The sequence below is a fragment of the Tursiops truncatus genome, chromosome 14, assembly GCF_011762595.2.
Source record: "Tursiops truncatus isolate mTurTru1 chromosome 14, mTurTru1.mat.Y, whole genome shotgun sequence".
NCBI lineage: Eukaryota > Metazoa > Chordata > Mammalia > Artiodactyla > Delphinidae > Tursiops > Tursiops truncatus.
In genome coordinates this window covers 64,345,632-64,370,054 of record NC_047047.1, presented here as the reverse complement: position 1 = coordinate 64,370,054, position 24,423 = coordinate 64,345,632, and the positions used below count along the sequence as shown (strand labels likewise).

At 50.1% G+C, this 24,423-nt stretch overlaps 1 protein-coding gene across 2 annotated transcripts in view; it reads right to left on the bottom strand.

The window, feature by feature from the left end:
- GALNT14 (polypeptide N-acetylgalactosaminyltransferase 14) overlaps window positions 1-24,423 on the bottom strand; it is a 222,474-nt gene that overhangs the window by 75,949 nt on the left and 122,102 nt on the right. For both annotated transcript variants that reach the window (XM_073791464.1, XM_073791465.1), the window contains exon 2: window positions 13,237-13,406. In XM_073791464.1, the coding sequence (XP_073647565.1) occupies window positions 13,237-13,406 (170 nt within the window). The remainder of the gene's footprint in view (window positions 1-13,236; window positions 13,407-24,423) is intronic.

Genomic DNA, 24,423 nt, shown 5'->3' with positions numbered 1-24,423 from the left:
CAAGCCAGGCCTACCAGCCCTGTTTCTCTCTGGCGTTAGGGGCGTCACACCACGCCAAGTGCACTAGGGGTTGGGGGATAATGGTAACTGAACACGACAGCATCCTGGGCTTTAAAGGGAAAAGTCCGTATGTCCCAACTCCCTGTACTAGACTGAAAAACGTGGGCAGGTCACCAGTTTGCAGCCAAGCTGCCGCCCACGTGTCAATTCCAGGGGTAGATGGTTTTGTTGTCGTCGTGTTTAATAGATCCTGAGACCTTCGGATAAGTGCAAAGATTGTGTCACATCAGCTTACATTTGGATCTCCAGCTGGGAGGGAGTCTGGTGACCTCCACTGAGGGGAAGGCATGAGGGGGCAGGGGAACCATACAAGGAAACGGCCGCGGCAGCAATAAAAAAGGACAGCTCCACTGGTTCTGCGGGGCCCTCGAGTCCTGTCGGGAAGGGGAGTGCGTGAGCAGAACGATTAAACCGGGGTCTTGGGGGCGGGCCATTGCTGCTGAGCTAGAAGGAACCCTGCGTCTGGAAATAGACTCCAATCTGAGTCAGTCCCTAAGTCACTTCCTGCACATTCTTACTGGCAGAGTATTTTCCACCAGCAGCAGAGCTAGAAGTGACCTTAATAACAATCTCTGAGCTGCTTCTCTCTTCTCAAAGGTGAAGAAATGTCACCCAGAGAGCAGAAGAGCTGGGGAGCATCTTAGGACCCAGATCTTCTCATGCTCCATTCAGCTCTTCCCCTCTCATTTTATCATGCTGCCAAGATGTGGGACAAAATGCCAGAAACTAATCAGAAGAGGAGGAGATAATTGAGGACAGACTCAAAGCCAGGCTTCATGCTTGGTTCTTGGGCAAAGAGCACAGAAAGATGAACAGGGAAGGGGCAAGACTCTTGATCAAGGATTCAAGTGGCCGATACACCTAGGAAAAGGCGTTCCACTTCACTGATTCGTGGAGAAAGGCAGATGTAAACCACGATGAGACACCCCTACTCAGCCTCTAGAAAGGCTAAAATGAAAGAGACTGATTACAGCAAGTGACGGCCAACAAAGACACGGAGCCACCGGAACTCTCACCCTGCTGGTGGGGGTGGAAACGGTCTAACCACTTCCTTAGATGTTTGACAAAATCTTAAAAAGCGGCCAGGGGTGGGCTTCCCTGGTGGCACAGTGGTAGGGAGTCCGCCTGCCGATGCAGGGGACACGGGTTCGTGCCCCGATCCGGGAGGATCCCACATGCTGCGGAGTGGCTGGGCCCGTGAGCCATGGCCGCTGAGCCTGCGCGTCCGGAGCCTGTGCTCCGCAACGGGAGACGCCACAGCAGTGAGAGGCCCGCGTACCGCAACAACAACAAAAAATACACCCTACAGAAACGCATACGCCTGTTCGCCAGAAGACAAATACAAGGTTACTCATAGGAGCTCTATTCAGAAGAAACTCACACTGGAAAAACCCCAAATGAGCATTAAAAGTGGAACAGATATATAAATTGTAATATATTCCTCCAAAGGAATACTATACAGCAATGAGAATGAACAAACTGTCTTGCAAAATGTGGCTGGATTTCACACACTTATCTTTTTTTTTAATAGATTTTTATTGGAGTATAATTGCGTCACAATACTGTTAGTTTCTGTTGCACAACAAAGCGAACCAGCCATATGGATACACATGTCCCCATATCCCCTCCGTCTTGAGCCTCCCTCCCATCCTCCCTATCCCACCCATCTAGGTCATCGTAAAGCACCCAGCTGATCTCCCTGTGTTATGCTGCTGCTTCCTACCAACCAACCATTTTACATTCAGTAGTGTATGTATGTCGATGCTACTCTCACTTTGCCCCAGCTTTCCCCTTCCACCCCAAGTCCTCAAGTCTATTCTCTATGTCTACCTCTTTTTTTTTTTTTACATGTTGGGGGTAGGAGTTTATTAATTTTATTTATTTATTTTTGCTGTGTTGGGTCTTCGTTTCTGTGCAAGGGCTTTCTCCAGTTGTGGCAAGCGGGCCCACTCTTCATCACTGTGCACGGGCCTCTCGTTATCGCGGCCTCTCTTGTTGCGGAGCACAGGCTCCAGAGGTGCAGGCTCAGTAGTTGTGGCTCACGGGCCCAGTCGGTCCGCGGCATGTGGGATCCTCCCAGACCAGAGCTCGAACCCGTGTCCCCTGCATTAGCAGGCAGATTCTCAACCACTGTGCCACCAGGGAAGCCCCTCTATGTCTACCTCTTTATTCCTGCCCTGCAACTAGGTTCATCAGTACCTTTTTTTTTTTCTTAAGATTCCATATATACACGTTAGCATATGGTATTTTTTTTCTCTTTCTGACTTACTTCACTCTGTATGACAGACTCTAGGTCCATCCACCTCACTACAAATAACTCAATTTCATTTCTTTTTATGGCTGAGTAATATTCCATTGTATATATGTGCCACATCTTCTTTATCCATTCATCTGTTGATGGACACTTAGGTTGCTTCCATGTCCTGGCTATTGTAAATAGAGCTGCAGTGAACATTGTGGTACATGACTCTTTTTGAATTATGGTTTTCTCAGGGTATATGCCCAGTAGTGGGATTGCTGGGTCGTATGGTAGTTCTATCTGTAGTCTTTTAAGGAACCTCCATACTGTTCTCCATAGTGGCTGTATCAATTTACATTCCCACCAACAGTGCAGGAGTGTTCCCTTTCACCACACCCTTCCCAGCATTTATTGTTTCTAGATTTTTTAATAATGGCCATTCTGACCAGCGTGAGTGATACCTCACTGTAGTTTTGATTCGCATTTCTCTAATAATTAGTGATGCTGAGCATCTTTTCATGTGCCTCTTGGCCATCTGTATGTCCTCCTTGGTGAAATGGCTATTTACGTCTTCTGCCCATTTTTTAACTGGACTGTCTGTTTTTTTTGCTATTGAGCTCCATGAGCTGTTTGTATATTTTGGAGATTAATCCTTTGTCTGTCGTTTCATTTGCAAATATTTTCTCCCATTCTGAGGGTTGTCTTTCGTCTTGTTTGTGGTTTCCTTTGCTGTGCAAAAGCTTTTAAGTTTAATTAAGTCCCATTGGTTTATTTTTGTTTTTATTTCCATTACTCTAGGAGGTGGGTCAAAAAAGATCTTGCTGTGGTTTATGTCAAAGAGTGTTTTTCCTATGTTTTCCTCTAATGGAGAAAAGACAGCCTCTTCAATAAATGGTGCTGGAAAACCTGGACAGCTACATGTAAAAGAATGAAATTAGAACACTCCCTAACACCCTATACCAAAATAAACTCCAAGTGGATTAAACATACACATACCTTTGAGGGAAGGCAGACACACAAAGTACACACTGTGTAATTCTCTTTATAAACAGCTCAAGAACAAGCAATGCTAGTCTATGGCATTTGAAGTCTAGACAGTGTTACTTATGATGGGGAGCAGAGTGGGGAACAAAGGTGGCTTCTGGCAAACTGAGGGTCTTGTCCCTGACCGAGGTGCTTGATATAGGAACATGGGTAACTTCTCTTAGGAAAAGTTCATCAAGCTGTACATGTACAAAGTGTGAACTTTCCTAGATGTATGTGATACTTTGATAGAAAGTTTACTTAAGACGAAGAGAGCTCCTCATCCGTGGGTATATTTTGGTGTTGCAGGAATATTTCAAAAGCCACGGAACTGGAAGGATTCAAGATACAGCCCATGAAATAGGCAAGGACTGTAATGAAATAGGTAGCAAACTCATCAGTGCCTTGTCCCCTTCTTAGAACTCCAACCATCCTGGTGCCCTTCATAGTGCTAGAGAGAACACCCCAGAACACAGAGCGCAAATCCGAGGTCCCCTCAGCCTTCTGCCTCTGACCTTTAAAAGTACACACCCCAAACCAAATTTTTAAGAAAAAGATAATTTAGAGGAGAGAGAAATGATACCACCTTCCCCTTGGTGTTACTGGCCCTGGGCACCAGGACTTAAGTTTCAAGGCCAGAGTAAGGGAACATTGTTCCCATGGGGAGTGACCCACAGGTGAGGAGGGACTGGTGGCCTGTAGGGGCACTAAGGTAGTTCCCAGTCATCCAGTGGGGGATTTGCTCACTTGGGGATCTCAGTTCCATGAGAGCAAGCGCCAGGACTGCTCATTTACTGATATGTCCCTAATAGCTTAATTATGCAATATGTATAAGTAATAAGTATTGGGGGCTGTTTTTTTTTTCATGGCAAATATTAATTCCAAACCAGTTTCCTATTCTGGGCACTGAATATACCTCTCCATCTCTTTCTACATCTCTTTCCATTGCCTCTTTCCTCAGGCATCATGTAATAAAGGGGACAAACACAAGGAGGAGGAAGGGAAATCTGCCCCCAGAAGCAAGGCCATTTAGTACCTTTCAAAGCCACACAGCGTTCTTCGTGGGGTACCTGCCCATTAGAATTTGGCCTCAGTGACAGAACACCAGAAGAAACTACTGACTCCATTAACCAACTGAAATATGTTATTTCTGTGTCTCTAAGCAAAACTAAAATAAAAATATCCAGCTATCTTATCTGAAGCCCAGAATCCTCACGCATCATCTCTTCTGCTTGTTCCTACAAGCACAAGTCAAACACACACACACACACACACACACACACACACTCACTCACTCAGTGAACCTGGCCATAATAGGGGTTTTATGTTTGTGACAGAATTATATATATATGTGTATATATATATATATATATATATATATATACACACACACACACACACACACACACACACACACACGCTCACCTAGAATCTCAAAGCTTGATTTTGAGTTTAACCCAAGCATTGACTAGCTGTGCGACCTTGGACAAGTCCCTTAACCTATCTGAGCCTGGATTTCCATACCTAGGTATGTGGTTAATCTGCTAGTCTTGCTGTTCTGCCCAAATCTCCACAGCCAGTACTGGTACTCAATCCTGAAGCCCAGCAGTTAGTTTGGGGGTCAAGAACAAACCCCCTTTTCCAGGTCCCTACCAGCTCCTTTTCCTGCCGGACCAGTTCTGGTTTCTCATCTCTCCCACCTCACCTCTGAGTAAACTCCCAGGTGTAAGACACAACACTCCCACCCTGAGGATGTCAGAGCCTCAGAGCCAAGATCCCACATTACGCCCCACTGCCTTGGGCCGGCTCCAGGTTCAGGCTGGGCTTGGTCCCCTCCCCCAGGCAGGAGCTCCCAAAATATGGTGCTGCCCCAAGACGTGCTGTCTAGGGCGTCTCTCAGGGTTGCTCTGATGAGGGGCCAGGTCAAGTGTGAAAGTGAAAGCATTCCAGTGTTTACTGAATTAACTGTAAGGTCCTCGCCCCAAATCCAAGGCTTTGCCCCAATATGGCCCAAAGTATCCCTTCCAGAATTATCCTCCCCCACTCATCCCCTCCATTATCCCACCCTCCAAGGAACTGGACTGACTCCCACAAAACACTGTGGCTCTTCCATCTCCTTGCCTTTGGTACACTGTTCCCTCAACTTGGAATGCCTCCCACCTGCAAAAATCCTACCTGTCTCCCCTAGTTCTTGCGGTCCAGATGCTGCCTCCTTCAAAAAACCTCTGCTTCCCATTCACGTGTAAACTCCTTCTCCTCCTTATGCCAGCCTAATGCTATTTTGTCTTTTTCCTATGGGAAAGCTCCTAACTCCTGTGTTCTGTTCCATGGTCAAGACAGAAATAGCTACACCCAACCAGAGACAGGGCAGGAAATGGGTGCTTGGAAATCAAGGGCAGGAAGGCTGTGCCTTAACTCCAGAAATAAGGACATGGCTTCAGGGCAATCCACATTTGAGCATCAGGAACCCGTTGCTGTGCACTTCTCCCACTAGACCATGAGCTCCTGGGAGCGGAGACCAGTTCCTAGCACGGAGCGCGGCATGCGGTTAGTGTTCAGTAAATATGCTGAGTGGATGAATGGGGAAATGAGGGAATGAGTGAGATGCACAGTGGTGGGAAGTCAAGTTGGTGGGAATTAACTAGGAAACAAGGTGTGAAAAAACATTAGCTAAGGCGGTTTGTCCAGATGAGTTCTCATCAGTAGCTTTTCTTGACTGGCCCCCTTTCAAAGGCTGAAGAGTTGCCCTTTTGGGAAATCTGTCCGAATCTCACAGCGCAGGCCGGGGGTTGAGGGAGGGACCTGCAGGGGCAGCACACAAGGAACAGGGGACCTGAGTGGAAGGAATCCTGGCCCAGAGACGCCCTGCTCTCTCAGCCTTTGTGGTCTTTCTTCCTCCGCACCCTGGAGAGAACCCCTTCCCGGGGCCTGTAAGTGGTCCTGCAATCAGGGGTACCCAGGGCAGCAGACACAGTTCTCCTGCTGAGAGATTCCAGGCTGTTGGGAAACTCTTCCCGCTATTCCCTTCCAAAGCTCCCTGAAACTCTCAGATGCTCTGGAGTGAAGCACTCTCAGAACCACTGTCAACGGGCTTGCAAACTCCTGTATTGAAAAATGGCGCACAGAGACCAGAATGCAGCAGATGGGAGAGCTTGTTTGCAAAGCTAACTGCCTGCGATGGGTTTCCCCTCCCCTCCCCTCCACCTTGATCTGGAATCACCAAGTCTATGCTGAGCTAGTGGAGCTGCCTTGACTCTGAGGGAATATGAACATTTGTTACGCTTAGCCATTCCAGCCACAAAGATCTGGATCCTATTACTGCTAAGTGACGAGGACAAGGATAGAAACGATGATGATCTTCGGCAGCCACTCCAACTGAGTAAATTCAAGGAAGGATAAATGCAATCCTAGACTGGGCCACGGCCCCTTCGTTTCCCAGGATGAAAAGAAGCCAAGGAAAAACGTCTTCCCGGTGAGATTATCGAAGTGTGGAATTTTCCCTCCAGGCAAGCGATGGGCATCCCACTGTTGGAATGATTTAGCACCGCACTGGACAGAGCCCAGGAGGATATGCCGCCGAGGGGAACAGTCAAACCCAGCATGGCCGGGGGAGGTGACCTAATGAGGCTTCCCAGCTCTCACTCCTCTCAGCTCACAGCTCACGGGCGCATCAACCCTGCCACCTGCTCCCCTGCAATCAAAGCAACCCCATAATAAGCATTGCTAGGCAACAGCGAAAGTATACATGTGCCTCATCAAAATATTTCCCCCCTTCACGAGGGGTGTGCCTCCACTTCATGGCTTCCTGTCTGCCAGACGTTTTATGTGCTACTTGGATGATAGCAAATCCAGCGGTTGTCACCAGAATGTGGTGATGGGTGGGGGCGGCAGGACTGGAAAATGAGGACTGTTTGTTCGACCAGACAATGCTTGAGAAACAGCAGAACCCCCCTGGGAAATGTGCTCAGCCTCACCCCAGCTAGACGCTGTCTCTTCCTCACTGAAATACTTATGGTACCCCACCTCCAGCCCCCAACACAGGCAGCCACATCCACTCACCCTTGAGGCCCCACAGGACTTAGGTAGTGCCCTGGAAATGAAGGCTCTCATCCAAGTTAACAGAACAACGGGCCTTAGGGGGAAAATGCGGGACTAGGATGCCCTGATGAAGCACCCCGTGTTGACAGAGTCTTTTTTTTTTTTGCGGTACGCGGGCCTCTCACTGTTGTGGCCTCTCCTGTTGCGGAGCACAGGCTCCGGATGTGCAGGCTCAGCGGCTACGGCTCATGGGCCCAGCTGCTCCGCGGCATGTGGGATCTTCCCAGACCGAGGCACGAACCCGTGTCCCCTGCATCAGCAGGCGGACTCTCAACCACTGCGCCACCAGGGAAGCCCCTGAAGCACCCCGTGTTGTATGCACACGAGGCCGAGGCGGCTGGGAGAGCGGAGCGTATGTTTATATCAGGAAGAGAAGGCCAACCACGGAAGAATGAACCCGTCTACAATTGTGTGGCATTCAGGGAATGTGAAAGCTTTGAGGTTATCTAGTCCAACTACAGATGAGAAAACAAGCCAAGACAGGGCAGGGATGGGCAGAAGGCCATTGCTGGTCACCTTGTCCCCACTGCTCTCACTGGGCCTGAATCAGGGGTGGGGAGACCAAGCTGTAGCAAAGACATGTCTGAAGCCCCAAGACAGCAGGTTTCCATCTCAAGATTGTGAAAATGTCAAATGTTACATAAGGGGTAGGGCGGGCAGGGGAAGGTTGTTGACCCTGAAGGGTGAATGAGTAGACCCACTGGAAACTGTAGGAACTCATTTCTAAACTCTCCTCACTGCTGACCCCATGGGCCCCACGGCCCCCATAAACCCTGGAATGGAGAGTTCAAAGCCTGCCCCCCAGTCTTATCTGCTACTCCTCACTTCAGTCATCCCAGGCTCCAGGTAAACCTTGCTGCCTCCCACAAAATACCGTGCACTCCACGGGGTAAAGGACCAAGAGAAAGATGGTGACTCTATCCCATTTCACACAGGGGATCAAGCCCCAGGCCCCTCTGGGGCTTCTTCTATCACGTGACAACCTGCCATGACTTGTTTGTCAGCGTTCCACGCCACCAATGCACTCGCTTTTCAATTAGCACAGTGGGTGGTTGGTGAAAACCTCCGCAGCCTTCCTCCTTTCTCCCCTCCTCACTCCACCTGGGTACCTTTGGATTCCTAAGCCATTCTGCCCAGTGCACGCTCTCTCAGCAGTGCCCGCTCTGATGCTCAGCTAACAGCTCTGTTTCAGGCGTTGCTCAAACGCATCCTATACATCACAATGCAATTACTGTGGTAGGAAAATCTGAAGCAAATTTAATAAGCTCAGACCCCTCTCACATGCTGTTTCTTCACTCTTCTCTTCTCAGTAATGAGAACTCTTTAAGGGAAAAAGGCCTTTTTCCTTTAACAGAGGTTCTTCTCCTGGTCCCTTATCTGAAGCCCATGAGGATGGGAGGATACGGAGAAGGGGGCTTCCTCTAGCTCCTCTTGTCCTATTTACCCATCAGGCAGATAGGAAAAGAGTAATCAGTTGTCTTTCCAGGCTTACTCTCCCTTTCATTTGCTCAACTAACATTTATTGAATTCCTATCACACATCAAAGATTTCTCCCCCCTAGAGGGCAACTGGTGTCATAACTAGTAGAACCTTAGCTGCAAGGCATGATGGGAACATGGACAGGGAGAGGGAAGCCGTGTCCATGGGGTCGGGTCCCACAAAGGAACCAGGAGTCCAGGGTGGGCCAATGGCCACAGTAGGAGCTTCTTGGTAAAGGTGATGCCAATTGCCAAGAGGATGGCAGCATATACACCCTGTGGTTGAAGAAACTGAGAAGAGGAAGGGGCAGAGAAGCCAGAGGTCTCTACAGGGCCTGAGACAGAGCCCCATCACCTGGACAGAGGGACAGGGCTGCAGCCTGCAGGCAGGAAGGCATCTTTATACCAGGGCCTACTTTCTACTCAAACCCTGGGCCTTTCAGCTGGACCAACCCACCCATGGACTTCATCTGACCCATAAAAGGAAGCCGCAGTGCCAGCTGATGCTCTGTGGTTTGCAAATCTGAGCAGGCATCAAAATCACTTGTGGTGCTTGTTGAGACAGATCGCCAGGCTCCACCCCAGAGTGCCTCACTCAGCAGTTCTGGGGGGAAGCTTAGAAACTGCAGTTCTAACAAGTCTCCTGGTCTGGGAAACCACACTTTGAGAACCATCGGTCTAAGCCTTTGCTATTCGAAGTGTGATCAATGGACCGTCCATCGGCAGAACCTGGGGGCTTGATAGGAATGCAGACTCTCAGGCCCCACCCCAGACCTGCTGGATCAGTTTGACGAGAACCTCAGGTGATTTAAGTTTGACAAACACGTACCTGGAACGGCGTTTCTCAACCCTGGCTGCTCCCTAGAATCGCTTGGGGAACTCAGAAAAGAGACACTTCAGCTGGTTGGAGGCTGGGTATCAGCCTTCCTTAAGTTCCCCAGGTGGTTCTTATGAGATGCCTGGATTGAGAACTGCTGGGACCCCCACTCGTGACCAACACTCCACGCCCATTTCTCCAGCTTTGAACTCACCCTTGAGGCCCTCCTCTGTTCCTCCCTGACCCCCACCCCTCCTGACAACTGAAGTGATCTCCCTAATGCTCCTTCCTGACACTCGGCGTTTGGTTGCCTCTCTTGCCTGAGTATCTTCAGTTTTCTCAGGAGACCCCCCCGCCCCGACACTTCCCTTCCATTCCTGGCCCTGCAGTGCCAACCTGCCCATATTATTACCGTGCAATAATAACAACAATGAAAATTTTTTTTTACTACTTGCTAAGGAGTATGTAAGTAACTTTACATATAGATTATTTGATCCTTATGAAAAGCGCATTAGATAGGTATCATTGTTATTTTTATCCCTACTTTTCAAAAGAGGAAAGTGTGGACCAGGGAAGCCAGGTAATGATGAGTTTGCTCAGCTAGTCAGCAGCACAGGCAAGACAGGAAACAGGGTGATCCGATCCCAGACTCTATATCATTAACCCCTGGGCTGTACTGCCTTCTGCTTGACTCTGACTTAGGGGGAAGATATGGCCTCATCCTTTTGCTGGGGCTGAGAAGGCATATTTATGTTTCATTCTTGAGAACTCAGGTAACAAGCAGGGCTGGCTTTATGGCAGGTGTTCTCATGGCAGTTTCGCTCCCAGGGAACATTTGGCAACGTCTGGAGACATATTTGGTTGTCACAACTCGGGGAGGTGCTACTGGCGTCTCGTGGGTAGAGGCCAGAGATGCTGCTAAACATCTGAAGTACAGGACAGCCCCCCTTACCTACAGTTACCCAGCCCCAAATGTCAGTCACCACTGAGAACCCCTGGTCAGGTAGACGCAGGTCACCAGCAGCCACAGCTGGTCAGAGCTGGGACAGGCAGGGCCTGAGAATGGGCCCAAGCAGGCAAGCCCCAGGGTTGGAAGAGGATGAAGACAGGATACAGCAGAGAGGCCAGAATCACAGAAGGATGAAGGGACTTAGCTGGTGACTTCAACCTCAAGGACATGGATTCCCTGGGAGGTAAGGGTTGGAAATGGTAGGTCCTGGAGACAGAAAGTCACCACTCCGTGGGGGCCTACTTGAGAGGAGAACATTGGGCTTTGCAGTCTCCGGACCTCCCATCACGAGGGTGATACAGGCACAGGGTCAGTCCCGTACCAAACTCAGCCTGCAGAGAGCTGATCAGCGGGCGGCTTCTGTCAGGGCTTGCTTAGGGTTTTGTGCACAGTAGGCGGGACCACGTGCCATGGCTGCCTGGTCCCATGTGCTCGCCCTCATTCCCAATGCCCTGTCGTCTCCCCTTCCTGCTCTTTCAGATTAGGATCCATAAATCTGAACTGCTCTGAGTAACACAATCCGAGCTCCCGCAGAGCAAGGTCACTGTCCCGAGGCAGACATGTGGCTGATACACTTTTCCTCGTTGTCTTCCAAAGGGTGTCTGCATTCTGTCTAAATCTTCTCTTCCCTTCTTGCTGCAATCCCAGAAGATCACACTTACCTCACGGAAGAAACACACTGGGTCAGGTAGGGAGCCTGGAACTGGACCTGGGGAACTCAGATCCTTGGGGACAGGCTGAGTTCTTCACCCACAACTACCACTATGTCCAGCCCTATAAAATGCTTTCATTTCTGCCTCTCAGATCATAAAACAGGGTGAACGCAGACTTTAGTCCTGGCCAGGTATCCCTGCAAATCTGCCTGCCCAGTGAATTCCCCGACGCCTCCTCCCTGCAGGTGGGAGCATTCAGAGGCAGTTCCGACAGCTGTCACCCAGATACACCAGCCCCTTTCCTGGCGAGGAGGTGTCCCCGTGTCCCTCTACAGGGCCTCAGCATCTGGACGCTGGAGACCCAGTGGAGCTTCTCAGCCTTCTGCCTGCTCTCTCTTCCCTGTTCTCCTATACATACGCTCCGCCCCGCAAAATAAAATAATCTAATATTTAAATAAAATTCTATCATGTCCAAGGACCAGGGTAAGTGCTGGGGAATTTTAATAGGAATAGTACAAGACTCTGACTTGAAGCTTTCAGGCAGGCAGCAGGGAGTGTCCTGGGTAAAGGGACTTCCAGGCCCCACTGCTAAGGAAGCATCTTCTGGGTACCTCGAGGGGAGGGTTGAGTTCACAGACTCTCAGAGTGAGAAGGCATAGATCTCATCCAGTTCAGTCCCCTGGCTTTATTCATGGGGGAAACCAGGACTCCGGCTCCTCTTAGGCATGATGGTAATTAACCAGGACTGGTCAAACCCCTCCACAGAAATAAACTGTATAAGTCAAAGTTCTGAGTTGTGCAGCCTAGTCGGGAAGACTGAGTCCACCAGCCTTCCCATACCGCCAACTTACATACCACCTGATCGACCAGCCTCGTTTGTCATGAGAATTTTTACTGTCCTGCTTCTAAACCCCAGTGTCCACAATTCAGTACCCAGAGGCCCAAACAGACACAGAAAGCTAAGAAGCTAACAGCAACCCTACAGTCTCTCATTTGACGTTGCCTTCAAGCCCCTCTACCCCAAGCTTGCCGGTCTGCTACTTTGGGTGCCAAGTCAATTTCCCGCAGCAGACAGGAAACACGCCCTCATGGGTCTTTGGCACAGCTGGGCCTCCCAGCTTGGAGGTCAGGAGGGGAGGCACTGGGTGAGTCTGACCTGCTTCCTCAGGCCTCCCCAGGAAGCAAAGGGCTGGCTGACTCTAGGAAGGCTTGAGAGGCGAAGCGCCTTCATAAAGCCTCTTTTTGCTGGGAAACAAAGCTTTCCACATTGCCCCAGGCCTGATCTCTGCAACCCATCTGAAGGGGGCCTGACCAAGGGGATAGCAGGACAGAGGCTGTGTGAAAGGGCTGCTCCGAAGCAGACAGCGGAGGCCCCTCTGGCTTCTCTTCTCACGTGCCAGGAGGTCAGGCTGTAGGACCTCTGACGGCCTGACATTTTGGCACATGAGAAGAGAAGCCAGGGGGACCTCCCAGCGACAGAAGAGACCACCAGCCTGACTGCCCAGAGGCCTGCCCTCCCCCAGTGTGAAAGCCAGGACCAGCCATGGGAATCTGCCAGGGGAGAAAGGTTCTGGCTGTAGGGTGTTGAGTGTTCCATGACTTCCTGGCGGGTATGCCTAGGGTGAGCCCCGGGTGAGGGCGGCAGGGTGCAGGTGGAGGCCTCCTCCCTCTCCACGGGGTGCTTTGGGACGGCTCACGGCAGCAAGAAGCACAGACGGGGCAAACTGCAACATCACAGAGCCCCTCGTGTCTACCTGGCAACAAACGGTTTCCCTGGCCCGATTCCTGGCACTGGGCGCTGCACAAAGCTGGCCTGCTGTGGACCTGACATGACTGTGGGGAGGGGTCGGGAAAAGTACCTGAAAAGGCGAGTGTCTGGGACCACCCGGCTGCTGGCAATCCGCTCGCTCTCCCGCTGGTTGAAAGCATACAGCTTATAGGGGTCATCACCGACGCGCCACTTCTTGGCATTCAGATACCGCCGCTCATCAAACTGGTCCCATAGGTCATCCCAGTCAGCATCCGGAATCTGTGTGACATGAACAGGAAGTCTGTGAGGACGGCTCCCGGTCCTCTCAGCCCCCCTCTGGCTGTCAGTGCCCAGCCGCCAAGACCAGGCTTGTGCTGGCGAGGTTTAGCTCAAAGATAGGGGCAGAGGTAGGACGTTAATAAAACCATGAGCAATAATAATAACAACAGAATGACGATGACAATGACAGCTACCATTTAACGAGTGCTGTGCTCACATACCAGGCACTGTGCTAGGACCTATATACTCTCATTATCTCGTGTAGTTCTCAGAGCAGTTTTAGGAGATGGATGTCGTTCGTATTCCCACTGCATGGACAAGGAAGCAGGCTCTATAGCCCAGGTAGCTCGCTCCAGATCTCACAATTAGGATGCTGCAGGGCTGGGACCTGGATTCTAGAATACTAACCCCAGGGGCCACTTCTCCAGGGTAATTTGAGACACTTGGTGAGAAGTGCTGGCACAGTGGCTGGCGCATAGCAGGTGGTACACAGTGACTGTCATTCCTTCCTCTGCCAAAGGAAGGCGGCGATGAGAAGTAAGCAATCCATCTATAATGGTGTGCTGCCCACCAGATGGATGCCTGTGTGTCCCTTTCTTCCTCCAACCCAGCAATCTGGGCTTATTTTGAAGGAGCGTCCACGGGGGAGCAAGTAATAACCCTCACCACAAGCGAAGACAGTGCTTTAGAATGTATAAGGCGGTTTCTGCATTCACGATACCGTTTCACCCTCCCCAAGACCCTCTGCAGAGTAGGGAAGACAAGCCTTCAGAAAGGTTACTGGCTCGTCTGAGGTCGCCCGGGTGGCTGGTGGCAGAGCCCAAAGCAGAGCTCTGTCTCCTGGACCCTCCGGTGCAGAGGAGGTGAGGGGATTCACACAGGGAGGCGACGGCTCCTGCCCAGAGCCCAGGCTGCCGCCTCTGCTCTGCCCACCCCAGCTCTGCAGCCAACAGAGACTCCACACAGCCAGCAGGAGGTATGGGCTTCAGGGCCTCAGCACAGTGGATGCTTCCCTTGATAGCCATTGCCCAGTGGGTACTAGTGCTGACCCCGCTAGGGGAGAGCTGGTCTGTATCAACAAAGCTCAGACCTTTCAGGTGCATCAAAGCCAAAAGAGTCCTGTGCCAGGAAGAACCTATTGACCAGGCTCCGACCTGGACCACGAGGGCTGGAGCCCTGGGGCTGGCATCGAGGGTGAGATGTTCATTCATGTGTTACTGACCCTCCTCGCTGTGCAGGTATCTGAAGCTGCCCGGGTACCGCCCATCCCATCATTGACCAGGATGCTCTTCTGCACTCAGGGCATCTAAACAGGAAGGCCCAGGGCAGGTGCTGCTGACAGCAGTGCAAGCGCTCGGTCCACATTTGGCAGGTAAGGGGGGCCGCTCGCCCACATACACATTCATCTCAGGCACCACTGCATCTTATCTGATAATTGATCTTTCCCTTTCGCTCTCTCTCTCTCTCTCTCTCTCTGTTATCTCCTTTTGAAACAGCATTCTCCAGCTAATAGCACAAAATGAAGCACTGGAAACCAGTGATTTTTATCCAATAATTGATTTTATTAATGTCCTGTGATACTGCTGCTACATGGGGGTATTTGTGTGGGGGTGGTATGAAACCCCCAGCCTGGGCTGTGTCATGTCACAGCCTGAAAGATGTCACCTGTGCTTGGAACATGACCTCAGGGCCACCCTGACATCCCATTCTTGCGGGAAGGGCCACAGCGCCCTGAACCATCTCCAACTGGCTCATGCCCCACTGAATTCACTGCAAATCTCAAAATAAGTTGTGAGCCCCTACAGTGCTGTGTGCTGGGGAGGGGAGATGCGGAGATGGAAGGCCCCTGCCCTCCAGCGGGCGCAACATTGTAGAGACACCTGCATGAAGACACCTGTAACAGAGGAGTGAGGGACATGGGAACGGCTTCCCAGAAGCAGCAGCAAATGAGTTAGGACTTGAAGGATGAGCAGGGATTTTGCTTTGCTTAAGGGGATATGGGGAAGGGAAGTATGTGTGCAGTGAAAATCCAGATAAAAGGCAGAATGGCTCAGGGGAGGAGCATCTTTTCAGGGAATGGCTAGGTCAGAATGGGGAGGTCAGAGTGTGGACTGCAAAGAGAGCAAGAGTGAAAGAAAATTCCAGAATGTGGCTGGTCCCGTATGAAGCAGGTCAGGGGAGAGTATCTCTGGCTGCATGTGCAGGATGGAGTGGAGGGGAGAAAGCTCCTCGAGGAGACCATTTGGGAGGCAACCTCAGCACTTTAACCCGGTGGGAAGGGAAGCCTGATGGGGCCCAGGTGTACAGTTCTATCCATCAGCTGGAGAAGCAGGTGGTGGGACAGGCACCGTGGGGAGGCACAGGGGCTGGAGTGAGGGCTCTCGACCAACCTCTAGGTCTCATCCCAATCCCTACTTTCTATTAATACCAGACCAGGCTCAGGGCCAAGGGGCTACAAGTTTGGGTGGTTTGCTCAGCCTGGTAATCGCCACCCTAAGGGCAGCTAAGCATCCCTGGCATCTTTGGAGATGGTGCCGTGAGCACTCAGCTGGCTTCCAGAAAGCCTAGAGCCAGAGCAGCAGCCAGGCCGGCAAGAGAAACTGTCTGAGCAGTCTGTCAAGGGCATCCTTGGAGGGGACCACGCCCTCAGGCGGTCACGGGTGCGGAGCTGGTTCCCACTTTGCTGCACTGGATCCACTGGGGGGATCTCCCTGTACTGGGAGCTTGGTGTTTCTATAATGATGTCTGGAGGTATTAGATAATGGTGAGACTGTGTTTAAGACAACACTACCATTTGAATAGCAACCTCTATTTTATGAAGCAGGTATTGCAGGTATTGTCACAGAATCCTCACACAACCCCCATTTGGACAGGGAGGGGTCGACTTAGAGAGGTAAGGTGGCTTGCCCATGCACGATGGCTAGTAAGTGAAGGGACCCCCGACTGAATCTCCCTAGGGCCTCCCAGCGCCATGGTCTGTTCTGTTTATCATGGACAGAACAAGGGGCGTCCTCTCTGCCGAGGATGAATGGGCAGAGAAAGACCCCTCTGGAGGAGTGGAGTGGGGGACATGCCCGCAGGAAGGGCCAGACACTCCTGCCCTGCTTGCCCCCAGAAGAGAGTTGACCGCGGTCCTCCCAGAATTTCTAAAGGGGCAGCGACTTTGCCAGATACTTCCAGTCCTGATTTGGAGCTGGTTTCCAAGCTCTTCAATTTCGCAAGTCCCCACATCTGGCCTCTAAGGGCCCAGGGCATGTACGCTGTACCCATGCATCGGATTCCTTGCTTCCTGGCTCATGTGAACATCGAGAGAGTTTCTGAACAGGCGCTTTCACCTTCGCAAGCCTTCCTAGCACAGGAGGTGAAATGCTTTTCCAAAACAAGAACACACGCCAAGGAGCCCCCCCAAGGGCCCACCCCAGAGCTGCGCCCACTGCCACGTGGCCCCCCAAGCTGCTACCACTTGACTTTCTGACCGGAATTTATTCAATCTCGAGTGTGTGTGTTTCAAAAGAGGAGTATGAGGCCACAAACAAAAACGCAGACCATCTTTTAAGTAGAAACTATCTGATTAAGTCAGCCAACCCCCTGGCCAAGACCAGTGCTTAAATAATTTGGCACTAAAAATGAAAGCTCGAAAGCACCTCTGTTAAGTCGCTTCACTTCTTTCCTCTCACCACACTTCCACGAGAAATCATGAATCCCCTTTCCTCCGTCCTCCCCTGGCCTGCTTTCTCTCACTCTGGTTTCAAGCTGATTATTTGGCTCAAGAAACATGGGTGTAGCCTTCCCTTCTGTTAGGTTTTGAAGATGCCTTTATTTTCCACTAATGCTTTTGTCTCCCTCCCTTCTTTCCCCAGCTTGGTATTACTAGTTTTCTCTTATTGATCTAAGTCTCTTCTTTTTCACTTTCAAATGAGAAAATCTCTCGCCCTTGCTAAGGCTTCCATCTTACTCTGAACTGCACCTGATCCTTAAGAGAATGTCTCAGACTCACCTTATAATAAACAGTTAACACCTTGGGGGGCTCTTATCATCTGTCCTAAATATTTACATTTAATCCTCACTATAATAGATATCAGTAGTACCATTCCCATCTTATAACTGGGGAAACCGAGGCACAGAGAGATTGAGTAACTTGCCCAATGTCACACAGGTAGTGTCAGAGCCAGGATTTGAGCCCAGGCAGCCTAGCTCCAGCTCCCATGCGCTCAACCATTAGGGGACTCAACCTTAGTACATCCTCACTGCCATTTTCTTGGGTTACCTTCGAAGATTATCTATGTGTTTCCCACCATTTTTTGAGGTCCAGTTCTTTCTTTGCTTAGAGATCTTCCTCCACGCAAGGATGTCTGTACCCCCTCTCACCATCCTCCCGCCCGCCCTTCACTCCCCATTGTGGGCAGTCATTCACCTCTCAGCAGTGGGCTTCATCCTGCCAGTCTAGGGCAAGAAAGGGGGAACTCTGCAGGCAGATTCCTGCAGGAAGATGGGAATGTGAGAGACTAACACACACAGAAGGTCATAATTGAAAAAACTGATATAACTGATACTTTAAAGACGATATAATTCATCTATCCACCCAATGTTTTAAACTCTAGTGTAACATTCCACCGGTGGACATCCCACAAGTCAGGGACAGAACGGTCCCAAGAAGCCCACTCCAAGCTTCAAAGGACTGTAACTTCTAGAAGTTTTCTTCTAATTTTGAACCAGAATTTGTCTCCTGGTAGTATCTCCCTTTGGGGCCTGGTTTTATCCCCAGGGATATTTAATGCAAATCTGACCTTTCTTTTTCATACCCTTTAGATATTTAATGGCAACTATGTGTTCCCCGGGTCTTCCAACCCCCCATTATATAAGACTTGCAACTCAGAAAACATGACACAGAGAAGTGCAAAAGATCTACCAAAGGATCAAGAGAACAGGAGTAAGTGAAGTTGGGTGGGGTTCATCAAGGAATTCAAACACCCTGGAAACCCTTCCGTATGTGCAGAACGAGAAGGGAGACATTGCTCATAATACAATCTAACTTTTATATGCAGGCTTCCTAGACAGAAGCTGCTTTGTTGTGCCTTTGATAAGGTCCACCACCTACTGGGCACACAAAACTACCCATCCCAGCTCCCCTGTCAGAACCTCAGAGGGCAGTAGTGAGGGAGGGGTAACCCAAATGATGTCTAACCCTTACAATCCCAATATACAACAGAAAATTGTATCCCCAATCTCCAAGTGAGGAAACTGAGGCACGGGCAGGATTAATTATTTGCCCAAGATCACACAACTGAGAATTGTGCCTCAAGGCCTGTAGACCCAGTTTCTATGCTAGCTGTGCAGCCTGGCGTTCACATCTCCACGCATCCAGGCTGCTTCCAGGACCGCAGCCTGTGGCTTCCCAGCACCACCCCGAGTGCCCCTGCCTTCTACCCACTGGAGCCGTCTGCTTATAGCACCACGGCAGACCAGATACTCGCCAGGACCTTCATGCTGAACTACAGCTAGATTCTGCATAAATAACAACAAATGTGGTGGGTTTTTTTTGAAGGTATATTTTGTTTTGTTTTATTTTATTATTTCTATTTTTGGGCCACGCCCCACGGCATGCGGGATCTTAATTCCCGGACCAGGGATCAAACCTGTGCCCCCTGCACTGGAAGCACAGAGTCTTAACCGCTGGACCGCCAGGGAAGTGGCACAAATGTGGTTTTTAATGCATTACTGGGCTTTCTAGAACGAAAATCTTCACCACAAGAGGAGAGGTGAGGCCAGGGAAAATACAGGGCCTAAAGCCAGAGCTGGGATAGTTGAATGGTAAGTAAAGATGCGAGGCTGCCCCGAGGGCAAAGGTCATTGAGAAAGTAAAGCCAGGCTCCTAAAAGGTGGGATAACTGAACCTGAGTCTTCCATAATTAAGGTCGAGGAGTGGGACTAAATGGTCCCAGATCAGCTGTAACCTGGCTCCCAGCAGAGACAAATATAAATACTATCTGGAGGAAAGCATCTCTAAGGTAGGCTCCCAGGATTCCCATGTAGCTCACCAAAAGACGGAATCACAATAAAAAATGACCAGACACAGAGGGAACAAGTCCACTATAAGGGAGAGGGAGTGGAAACTATAAACAACGTACTCTGATCCTCCAAGTAATCCAGACACAGAAATTACAGATACAATATAAAGCATGTGTAGGTTGAAATGTGGAATAAAAAATTAGGAAAGAACAAAAGTTCTTTGTAAAAGAACCAAACAGAATTTTTAGAAACAGAAAAGTATAATAACGATTGAAAGACAAACAGAAACGTTTACAGTCTTCAAAGCATTTTCACTGGAATATCTCATTTGTGTTAACCCCATGCAGGTGGCAGGCCAGTTAGGTGGTTCCCATTTTGCAGATTGGAAAACTGAGGCTTAAGAAAGCATAAGAGCTTGCTGGAGACGACTGAGACTCTAACCCAGGACTTCTGACCTCAAAACCAGTGTTCTTTCCCCATCACCAGATGTTTCACTCATCCACGGGGCCACTTTGTTCACCCTGCTAGGCAGTCACAAAAACGCAGGAGGATCTGCCCACCTCTGTACTGTCCTAATGTGCATCCATCTGGGAAGTGACCTTGTTTTTCCAAGGGCCAGTCAAGAGAGGACAGCAGAATCCCTCATCACACCAGTACAGCTATGTAAGTCCTACCTGGTAGGAATGGTCTGGGAGAGGAGTGACTGCCGGTAACACACTCCCCACAGTCTGCAGGACCAACTCAGACAAAGAAGGAGGGGCAAGCCAGCCCTTCACTCACCCATCTGGGCTCATGACAAAGGAAAGAGCCGCAAACTCCTTCTCCCTCGTCCAGGGACAGCACGTCAATTATGGATGCTTAGATAAGATCTCCATTTCAATCTTTCCGCCATGTATTATCACCTCTTCCTCTCACTGGAATTCTGTCTGGGGAGTTATTTAACTGATGTGCAGAAATCTAAATTTAATTTATTATGATCTAACTCACTTTAGAAGCCAAATTACCCTGCACTGGAGAAGGATCAAGTCAATATCCCACTTGGCTTTCTATTTATCTTCTGCACGGTTTTCTCTTCTTCTCTTTAGGAATTTATTTTATCTCGGGTGCTGGTAATAAATTTAAATTTTCCTCAGAATTAGGCAATTGCTCCTTCAATGTTGTAGTTTAATGGCTAGTATTAATTATATGAAAGTCACTTTTAAAGAATTTGATAGATGGAATGGGCATATAATAGAGGAGGAAAGGGCTATTTCTCAGGCCAAATGAGGTAGCAGATAACTCATCAAGGATAAGTTTACTTTTCTATTCCACCTCCTTCTGTCTTTCTTCCCCACGTTTCTTCTCACCCCCACTCCCTCAAGAGCCAGGTGCCTAGATACTGGGTCTGCTGTGGCTTCTCTGAGCCACTGGGGGGTCTTGACAGTCTGGATACCACAATGACTCTACTGCTGGCTTTCGTCTCATTTGGTCTCGGACAAGAGACACCACCACCTAGTCCTCTCCTCCCCGTCATTGCCCAATACACACACTGACCACCTATTTTCCAATTGCACATCACATGCAAATACAGCTTTGGGGGATGCTTCGAGCTTTCTGAAAGAAGAAAAGTTCTGATAATTATTATAATTGCCTGAAAACTCCAACTGTGAAATATAATGTGATTAACAGGATGGACAGAAGCCCAGCTCTTGTTTCTGGAATAGGGGAAGAGAAAGAGTCTCATGCAATGTGGGCCTTATATGGAAATTAATTCGCTTGCTAATTAGCATGAGAGGGAGACGCCAGGAAAGTATAGATCAGCGTGACTGGGCAAGAAGGTCTGGTCCCCCTGCACGTGCCAGAGTGAGTGAGCCCCAATGCTACACGTCTGCTCCCTTCCTACCCAATGCCCTATACATTCCACCACCAAAGACCAAAGCCAGGGCTCCTTTATGGAGATGGGCATCTCACAACACTTGTTTGCTTGAAGAACACCTCCCAGTTGCTGGTGGGCATGAGGATTAAAAGAGAGCTGGCCCCACCCGCATCATGGATTTCTGCATCTTCTTTGTGTTCAAAGATGGAGCAGTAAACAGACCATGGGAACATGAGAAGCCTCTGTCCCTTTCAGCTCTGGAACCCAGAGAGCAAGAGATCAAGTGGGGTTGGGAGCCAAGTAACCGAACGGGGCCCAGGAGGAAGAGGATTTGGTGGACTGCATGGTGGCACAAGGAGGGTGGTTGTGCCTGTAACCAGGAGGCTGGCGCTGGAGGACACCAGGCATGAAGAGACGGAACCTGTGCTCGGGAGGGCCCAAGGAGAGGGCCTGGACCTAGGGAGAGGGGACCGGAAGTTAGCTCAGAAAGGGAGGCCTCCAGCTCAACAGAACTGAAACTCATTGTTTCTGGTGTGGACAGCTGAGTCGTCTTGGGCACAGGGTCACCTCCAAAGGCTGAGGTCTGCCAGGGTGACACTGCAGCCATCTCTCAGGGCAGGGTTGCAAGGGAAGAGGAGGGCATTCCTCCTGGGATGGCCCAACAGTGTGGCCAGAGCGGCTGGCAAGAGTCTCACTCACTAGAAGCAGGAAAAACACAAAACACTAAAAACGAGACTTGAATTTCCCAGTGACAGAAGAGGTCTCCCTCTTCACCTGTACAGGGCCAGGAAATATCTTAAGGCATCATCAGTAATCTCGTTAGCCTCAAGGAATAGCTACGGAGGCAAGCAATTTTCAAGGGGCCCGACTGAACCAAGGTGTGCAGCAGGGGTCACAAATGAACATGCCTTCAGGGTCACCGAGAAGAGAAATTGAGCGAAGAAGACCTTACAGGTGCCAAACAGTACCTGCCTAGTGACACCGCCTTAAACCTCCCCTTTGGGTGAAGCAAAATACACCCATGGGGTGAGTCTGCAGGCTTCCAAACTGTGACCCAGAGACAGTAATGGGGTAAAAGGAAGAGGGTAAAGGAAAGGAGGGAAGAATGAAGGGAGAAGTGCTCATGCTACAGGCATCAAGCTTTTGTGACTTCTCTTCTCTTTCAAGGGGCCCCTTGTACATTTCAACTCAGTTTCGCCCTGACAGACATGCAGCAGCAAGAGTGCTGATGTGTGGGAAGGTGGAGATGGGCAGAGAAGGGGATGCACATCATCAGAGAAGATCCTGTAATTCCTGTCGACGGTCCCATAGATGCTAAACGAAAACAGGAGTCAGGAAAGCCGGTCCTGAGCCTGGCTCTGCTCAGCGTGCCGTTTCAACCTCCTGTGGTCGGTTTCTTCCTCCACCCCAAGGGCAATATGAATCTTTACCCCACACAATTTTACCGTCCTGGATTAAGTCTCAGAAATGAGATAAGACCCGAAAATTGCTCTGCAAAACATAATGCAAATGTAACACATTATTATTGTCAACATTGCTGTGGTTACTATTATTCCTTTTGGGGACTGAATGCTAATGGGGAGAAAAGTTTACAATTTTACGATTTACAGTCGGCTAAGCTACATTTAGCTTCTTCCTTCCCTGTGGCAGAAATGTGACCTGTGACTGCATCCTCAGGTGACTGGGTGCACCGGCTTACTGTCCGGCTGTGATGAAAGAGACAGGCCATGATCAGTGCTGATGTCGCCTGGGGCTCTGGAGGGCTCATCCACCCAAAAGCCCCACCTCAGATATGGGTTTGAGCACAGTGCCGTGCAAACGACACAACCAGAAAACTACTTATTAAAAAAGTAATACATAAGGTCACTGCCAGCTTGGAAGGCTGGAAACAGCTCTGTGTGGCCTCTGTGCTAAGTCCCTTTTTTATGTGTGTGAAGGTGGGGTCTGGGGCAGGCACAGAGGCTGTGCTGGGTGATTCTGGGGGGAGACCTGGGGATCTCAGGGGTGGGGTCAGAAACCTGAACCTGCTTGAGACCCTAAGGCTCCCATCAGGCCAAGGAGCCTGCTCCCTGCTCGACTGCTGGCCCCTTTCCTCCTCTGACACATTAGCCCCAGAGGGTCTTCTCCAGGCGTCCTGGGACTTGGCTTCCAAGGGCCGGAGTGGCCAGTCCTACAGCTATCCTCACAAGGAATATGTTCGGCAAGGTTTGCAGCTTCCCCAAATCTCCTTCTAGGTTCTTCTTGGGCAAAGGTGACCGTGGAGTAATCAAGATGGAGACGGCTGTGAGAAGCCAGGGAAGAGGACCGACTTGAAAAGGTGATCAGTTCGCACACTGGACATAGTCACTCAGAACAGCAATCACAACTAATTGTTTTGTAGCATTTACTGCGTGCCAGGCTCTGTCCTAAAGATGTCACTCATTGAATACTCGGAACAAACCTGAAGCAGGTGCTATTATGAACCCTATTTTACTGAAGGTGAAACTGAGGCTTGAGGAACTAAAGAGATCAGCCGAGGTCACACTCCTAGTAAGTGCAGATGCTGGGATTAAACCCAGGCAGGTGGGCTCCGTCATATCCTTTACCGGGACCTACAATGGCAGAGGGTCATTCGTGGAAAGAGGCTTCCAAACCCAGCTCCTGCCTAGAGAAGGATGGAGGAAGGAGGGGGGAGGAGGTGCCCGCCAGAAGCCCCGTCATACACTTTCCGCCGAGGCTATCCTGGAAACACCTCCCCTAATCCATAGGTCAAAAGGTGCTAAACTGGATTTTCTGGCTAGAAGGAGTTTCAGAGTCATGTCCCCTAAGCCCTATCATTCATTCCCCAAACGTGACATTAGCAAGAAGCCTTAGCTCTTGGCGGAGGAGAATTTGTTCCTCTCTTCTCCGCCTGCCTCCGAGGTGCCGGCTAGATCTCCCCAGATACTGTGTGCAGGCAGGGCCCAGAGCTTAGCGCATTTTCTATCCACTCTGTAAATAAGGTGACATCCAGATACCCTCCAGCTCCCTCAAAACTAGGTCAGCTGCTGAATATGCAGGTGTGGGGTTGGAGTGAATAACTCTGAAAGGGCTTTATCTCCCAGGACTCCATGGGGGCTGCTGGCTGGCTTTCAGTGAAAGGGGCTCTATTATGTCAAAAGCAGACCCAGCAGA